This window comes from Nanorana parkeri, unplaced genomic scaffold (genome assembly GCF_000935625.1).
Source record: "Nanorana parkeri isolate BGI_ZX_2015 unplaced genomic scaffold, ASM93562v1 scaffold3498, whole genome shotgun sequence".
In the NCBI taxonomy this organism is placed as follows: domain Eukaryota; kingdom Metazoa; phylum Chordata; class Amphibia; order Anura; family Dicroglossidae; genus Nanorana; species Nanorana parkeri.
In genome coordinates, this window is record NW_017309766.1 from 25,805 (window position 1) to 33,278 (window position 7,474).

Here is a 7,474-nt window from a genome sequence, read left to right on the forward strand (position 1 = left end):
GGCAGGTGAGAGGCCGGAGATCCCATGAGGATCAGATGGAGGGCAGGTGAGAGGCCCGGAGATCCCATGAGGATCAGATGGAGGGCCGGAGATCCCATGAGGATCAGATGGAGGGCAGGTGAGAGGCCAGGGATCCCATGAGGATCAGATGGAGGGCAGGTGAGAGGGGCAGGAGATCCCATGAGGATCAGATGGAGGGCAGGTGAGAGGGCCGGAGATCCCATGAGGATCAGATGGAGGGCAGGTGAGAGGGCCCGGAGATCCCATGAGGATCAGATGGAGGGCAGGTGAGAGGGGTCGGAGATCCCATGAGGATCAGATGGAGGGCAGGTGAGAGGCCGGAGATCCCATGAGGATCAGATGGAGGGCAGGTGAGAGGCTGGAGATCCCATGAGGATCAGATGGAGGGCCGGTGTGAGGGCCGGAGATCCCATGAGGAGCCGTGTAATAATCTCATTGCTCCAGTTTAGCACATACATGTCCCAATACCTGATAAGTACCAGGACAATATGGAGATCCCATGAGGATCAGATGGAGGGCCGGTGTGAGGGCCGGAGATCCCATGAGGAGCCGTGTAATAATCTCATTGCTCCAGTTTAGCACATACATGTCCCAATACCTGATAAGTACCAGGACAATGGCCCGCAGCTGCATGTAAACAAAGAGGCGGGATGCCGGTGACATCACAGTCCTTATATGGGCACATTACCCTAATATGGTCATGTGACCATATAAAGTCAATGATGTCACCAGCACCCCGCCCCTTTGTTTACATGCAGCTGCGGGGCGGAGAATGTTCTGGCTGCAGCTGATTGGACCGCCACTAACTATTTCCTTTCCGATTCGGTCCGAGCCCAAACTCCTCCCTACTCACAATGCGGACTGGCTCTCTTGCCGCCTGTCCCTGATTTAGTCCTACGTCATGTTCAGATCAATGGCCGTATTTCTAGAGAAAGAGTTAGCTGAGGGGGGCCGGTGGAGGGGGGATACACAATGTTGCTATGGGGCCCCATGATTGTAGTAAAGCTCCTCCCCCTAACAACAATCGAGTACCGTTGTCGCTCCTTTTCACAGCCGTACCCGGCTACAGTCGGAGGAGATCGTGGCGGAGTTGGTGTACAGTTTCCTCATCCCAGAGATCCAGAAGAAGACTGTCCGGGAGAGAGGTGAGTGCGCCCTGTCCATAGAGGCGGGGCCTCCTGGGGGGAGGTGGGATGCTGCAGCAGGGGGCTGTGATCTGTGTCGGACATTTGTGAACACAGCCAAGAACTGCACTGGCACCCGGATGAATGTTACAAATCCCATCATGCATCTGTCTCCGGGAGTCATGCCTGTGGCTGTGAGAATCTTGCAATGCCTCATGGGAGAAGTAAAGTATTTTTCCCCCAAAAAGGGATCCCACCATAAGTCCAAGTATTCAAATTTAGTAAAAAATTAGGGATGGTAATGATTACAATTTTCGTGTTCGATTAATTATAACGCACATACAGATCCAACTGCATTGGCCTATACACATACAGCACAGCAATGACCTATACTCATACAGCACAGCGATGAACTGTACACATACAGCACAGCAATGACCTATACTCATACAGCACAGCGATGACCTATACACATACAGCACAGCAATGCCCTATACACATACAGCACAGCAATGCCCTATACACATACAGCACAGCAATGCCCTATACACATACAGCACAGCAATGCCCTATACACATACAGCACAGCAATGAAGTAATAAAATGAACTAGGATCACACTCATCCAGCATGTTATTAATCTCACGTGCCCCAATCAATATGGCCGCCGCTTGAGTGGGGCAACTCAGAATAATAACGTGCTGGATGAGTGTGATCCTAGTTCATTTTATTACTTCATTGCTGTGCTGTATGTGTATAGGCCAATGCCTTGGCTGGCGCTCGTGCAGAAAGTTTCTTGGGCAAACTCACCGGCCCAAGTGGCTCCGTCGACTAACGAAGGGGGGAGGAGTCCGGTGACGTCACGGACATCAACGTCACCGGACTCCTCCCCCCTTCCCTTCAATAGCCGTCACGGACATCGACGTCACCGGACTCCTACCCCCTTCCCTTCGTTAGCCGTCACGGACATCCGACGTCACCGGACTCCTACCCCCTTCCCTTCGTTAGCCGTCACGGACATCCGACGTCACCGGACTCCTACCCCCTTCCCTTCGTTAGCCATCTGTACCCGCCCCGTCCGTTCCGCCAGTCAGCGCTGGCGGATCGGAGCGGGGAGTGGGGAATCCAGCCCCTCCCCTGTCACGGCAGAGAGTCGTGACAAGATCGAGAGGTGAGCGAACCCGGTATGTGTTCGCTCACCTCCCGATCTACTGAGCCGACCTGTGACAGTCTCATTGTCACATGTCGGCTAGCACTATGAGGTGAGTGACAAGCCCCTCCCCCCTCATAGTTCTCCTTTAAATGGAGATGTTCAGTCGTTGCAACTTAGAGGTATATAACCTTGAAGAGACCGAGCACCTATTTGATGGACTGTTTACTGGGATTCCACCCTGCCCCGGGACATGGTTATTATATCATTCAAGACAAGAGTTCAGCGAAGGACTATTTTTTCACATTCGATGAACCGAGATAAGGATATCGACAGAGGCCAAGATACAGGCCAAGTATTTCTCTGCCGGAAGAACCGAGATAAGGATATCCCTCCAGCGAAGCGCGCTTACACTTACCGTGGATTACAAAAAGCCGAGAAACAGATCATCTTTCTCCTGAACCAAGTCCATCTACAGTCCGGATCGCCGTGCAACCAAAAACCCGCCTCTGGACGCATAACTGTTTCCGAGAAAGGGATAAACATCACCGTGAGCGCTAACGGAGATTTTTCTAATGTGATACAAACGTTTTGAACTTCTTTTTGAACCTTTTTTCTCTTTTTTTTTTTTCATACACGTGTATGTTAAAGGAGAACTATGGGGGTCAGGGCTTTACCCCCATAGTTCTCCTTAGGGTAACGGGAGGACACAAACTAGCTTCCTCCCGTCACCCTAGGCTCAGTATATAGGGAGCTGCTGCTCGCGGTATACTGACGAGTCATCAGAGACACACAGAGCCCTCAGAGATACACCGAGCCCTCAGAGACACACAGAGCCCTCAGACACACACCGAGCCCTCAGACACACACCGAGTCCTCAGAGACACACCGAGTCCTCAGGTGACACTACTACAAGAGACGGACTCGGGATGGTTCTGGAGTGCGAGTGACTCTCCATGTGATTTCAGTGGTCCTTATCTCTTATTAACCTATCCGCACGCTGTCCTGCAGTGAGGAACTCCCAGCGCAGACATATTGCTGCCGCCCATCGGATCGTTCATGGAAACACCGAGGACTACCTGAGGGCGGAGTCACACCAATCACAAGCAGCGACCGAGGCGGAGCGGGAAGGGGAAGAATTGCAGTGACGGACACCATTGTGAACTCTGACCCTCTGCCGTCCTAGATGATTTCTGAACTGGACTAAATAATGTTTTGTGGAATTTGATTGGTCGGTGTGGCCCCCGCAGGAGGGTTTGTTCTACTATTGTTAACCTTTCAGGAACAGAATAAACTTTCCATGGCTGCCTGCAAGTGGGTGTATTATATCTATTGTGACAATAACTCCTCCCCCCTCCATTGTGGGAGGGGCAGAGACACAAACTACTGGGAGGGAAATCTCACCATTGTGGGAGGGGCAGAGACACAAACTACTGGGAGGAAATCTCACCATTGTGGGCATGCCTCCAAAATCTTGCGAAAAGCCTTCCCAGGAGAGTGGAGGCTGATGCTGCAGCAAAGTGGTATACTGGTGACACTGGGAGGATTGTATATTGGTGACACTGGGAGGATTGTATATTGGTGACACTGGGAGGATTGTATACTGGTGATGGTCTACAAGAACCAACCAATGGATGTATAAGGATACAGAGGGTGGTACTCCTAGTATAGGGATACAGAGGGTGGTATTTTGGGGTTCCTCCCTTCACAGAGGTAGATACGATGGTGCTCTCAGGACTCCCGCCTCTGGTTACCAATTGTATATTGGTGACACTGGGAGGATTGTATACTGGTGATGGTCTACAAGAACCAACCAATGGATGTATAAGGATACAGAGGGTGGTACTCCTAGTATAGGGATACAGAGGGTGGTATTTTGGGGTTCCTCCCTTCACAGAGGTAGATACGATGGTGCTCTCAGGACTCCCGCCTCTGGTTACCAGCTGAAACATCCATGATGTCTCTCTGTACAATCTCCCCCCACCCCCTACACACGGAGGACCGGTTATGACACACGCGGTCTCTTCCAGTACACGGGGGATAATCACACGCAGCGCGATGGTCCAATTACCTCTGACAGTCAGTAATGGGATCCAGAAGGGGGGGATTACAGGGAAAAGCTTCACACGTTCCGCCATTCGCGTCCTGTAATTGGCGTCTCCGTGCGGTGAGGTGGGTGACGTTGCACTCCTCTGTACAGAGACTGATGTGACTGTGGGGGGAGGGGACATTAGAGTGTAAGCTCCTCTGTACAGAGACTGATGTGCGTCAGGCCCGTGGGTGAGTATATCTGTGCATGTTACATACATGTGTCATAGGCAGAGTGACGTGCGCTGTGAACGCGCCACATTCCCCCGCGTGGATCGGATGTATTTTTGTACACGCAGCGCGTTCCAATGGCGAGGTTCGGCATCAGCCGCCCACAGGCAGAGGAACGCGGCTCCTGGAGGGATGTGGGGGCCGCTCACGGCTGAGAACCGTCTTCAGATATTCCGGCCAATGATCTCCAGATATAGCCGGGGGCGGAGCTGTGGACGGCTTTGTAAGCGATTGTTAATATTTTGAATTTTATCCTTTGGGCTATTGAAGACCAGTGTAGGGATTGGCAGAGAGGGGTGGGGGATGGAAGCCTCAGATACTGTGCAAATAAGTTGGTGGGGCTTATTCATGGGTGGAGCTGACTTCCATCCTGCAGCTATGAGTGAACATGGCCGACCAGTGAGCCCGCTGGGTCCCCGATGTGCTCGTACTTCAGACTCTCCTTTAGCAAATGTGGGTTAGCGAGCGTAGACTACAGCGAGAAGGCGACCAGAGTAGTTGTCACCCTCATGTGGGCCTTGCCGGCCATTACTGCGATGGGATGAGATGAGGGGGTGTGGCTTGAGATGAGGAGGTGTGGCTATCAGCAATGTCACTGCTGATTCATTAAACCATGTCTTGTCAATCAGCACCTGGCCAGCCATAGCCCCGCCCACTGCTTTCTCAACAGCACAGCCTCTTGTTCCTGGCCCCTCCCACTGGGAGCTGCAGTGTCTGGGAAGGGGGGAGCGTGTGAGACGCAAATGAAGGAGGTTTCGGCTCGGGTCAGGGGAGGTAAAGGAAGATTTTAGGGGATTCTTTCGGGGTGGGGGTTTGAGATCCATGTCAAATTGTCCGTCTGTGTCCTGGTCACATGATGGACTGGTCACATGATGTTGCCTCCTGTGAGGTCATGGTCGGCACCGCGCTCCTGCAGCAATGGGGTCTTGGTATCAGGGGCCCCCGACTACCTTCCTATGTTCTTAGAGACCCCATCACCAGACCACCCGTGTAATCCACAATCTCCCCATAAGATTATGTGAGCTTTTAACATGTTTTCTGCGTGTTCTTTACATGTAAAAGCCCCAGGACTGCTGTTGAGTGCCGCCATCTTGGATGTGATGTCATGTGACGTTCGGATTCCCAACAGACCCAGAACCGTCACTCGAGGAACGCTCTATAGCGACCTCGGCCCTCCAACTCCAGCCCCATGAGGCATTGCAAGTCTGACGGCGTCGGGCGGTGTTCCAAGAGGCAGATGCATGATGGGGGATTGGCCAAATATTGGACGTGACCCATTTTTTGCGCAGGCGATGCCCGTCCTGCGCGTGGTGCGTTGTCCGGCACATTGGGGCGCCGTTTAAAACGAACGATCCCTAAAACCGGCTCTAGAGCCCTCGGGTCTGCTAACTCGGGGCGCGGTAATGGCGGACGGCTCAGCCCGGCCCCCTCACTCGTGCCTGGTGCTGTTGCCGGGCAGCCGCAGTGCCGGAGATCAGGTGCATGTCAAGCGTTCCGCCAACTCCCGTCATTGTTTATTCTGTACGAGGAGGAAGAAAACACTCATCAGGAGTCCCCATTGAGGCCGCTGAGAGAGCAGGGGGAGGGGAGCTTACACTCTAATATCCCCCCACAGTCACATCAGTCTCTGTGCAGAGGAGCTTACACTCTAATATCCCCCCACAGTCACATCAGTCTCTGTACAGAGGAGCTTACACTCTAATGTTCCCTCCCCCCACAGTCACATCAGTCTCTGTACAACACGGGCAGCGAATTGTGACAACGCGGAGGATATTTTGGTGCGTGGTTGGCCGTGTCGCTGGTTGAATCCTCCTGGTTGCCGGTATCCACGTCTGCTGGTGGCCCTGTCCTATTGCAGGAGGCGTGTTCTCTGTTTCTTTTGGCTCCACCCCCTCTGTGCGTCACACCTACACACACACTGGAGTGACAGGGAAGCTGTGCTCGTGGGATCATGTGACAAGAGGTGGCAGACCTGCTAGAACTCTACTGTCCCTGATGACATTGGACTTGAAAGAAACTCAGGTTAAGGTAAACTGAGGGGATGTTCGGTTCTTGCACGGTGGGGGTTCCAGGGGGGTGCGGGCCGATGGTGGGGAAGGCCCATCAATGGAAATGGGAGTAGGGGGCAACTTGTGTTGGTTCACTCCAGCCTGGTCATCATCGCCTTAGGTTTGGGGGGCGGTTGAAGGATTTTGAGCCCGTCGTGTGTTGGACAGAATTATGGTGAAGGGACATAGACGGCATGAGCGGGCCTCTGAGGGTCCCGTACCCCTTCCAGGGCCGGAGCCTGACTTGAATGATGCTTCTTCCCTCCTCCTCCCTCTTCCATTGCTGGTCTGGTTGATCTGTCGTAGGCCAGGACCAGTATAGCTGAGAATTGGTTGATTACCTGAGATGGGGGGTCTTCTCCTTGGAGGAGGTGACCCCCATGGTGACGATGAGGTGTGTGTAGGACCTGGTCCTGGTCTTGGGCTCCTCCCCTCTCTGGTCACGATAATGGACGATCAGATCCTCAGCATGTGACCAGGAACATCTATAGAGGTACAAGAAGGTCACCTAGCTTGGGGGAGGGGTCATTGGAAGTTTTTTATTGCACAAGATCTTCCAGTAGGGCCAGCACGTTTCGGGCCTCCGACTTCTTCTGAGCTTCAAATCAGTTTAAGACGAGATTCTCTAGAGGGGGCTGAGAATGTCGAAGTATCATGAGGGCCGCCAACTGAGCTTCTCGGGACTCTTCTGTGCACAGCAGAGAGCCGTCACCCCCTCAGTACACGACCCCCCCTCACTGGTCTTCAGTCCACCGCTGGTCCATGGTGTCGCCTACTGATGCCCTTCAGCTGTATGAAATCTCGAGATCTCCC

At 53.1% G+C, this 7,474-nt stretch overlaps 1 protein-coding gene across 1 annotated transcript in view; it reads left to right on the plus strand.

Moving 5' to 3' along the window:
• LOC108803210 (protein MAATS1-like) overlaps positions 1-3,442 on the plus strand; it is a gene marked incomplete at its 5' end in the record, with an annotated part of 27,304 nt that extends 23,862 nt beyond the window's left edge. Inside the window, one exon of the mRNA XM_018575051.1 lies at positions 3,306-3,442. Within this exon, the coding sequence (XP_018430553.1) occupies positions 3,306-3,442 (137 nt within the window). The remainder of the gene's footprint in view (positions 1-3,305) is intronic.
• Positions 3,443-7,474: the final 4,032 nt, after the last annotated feature.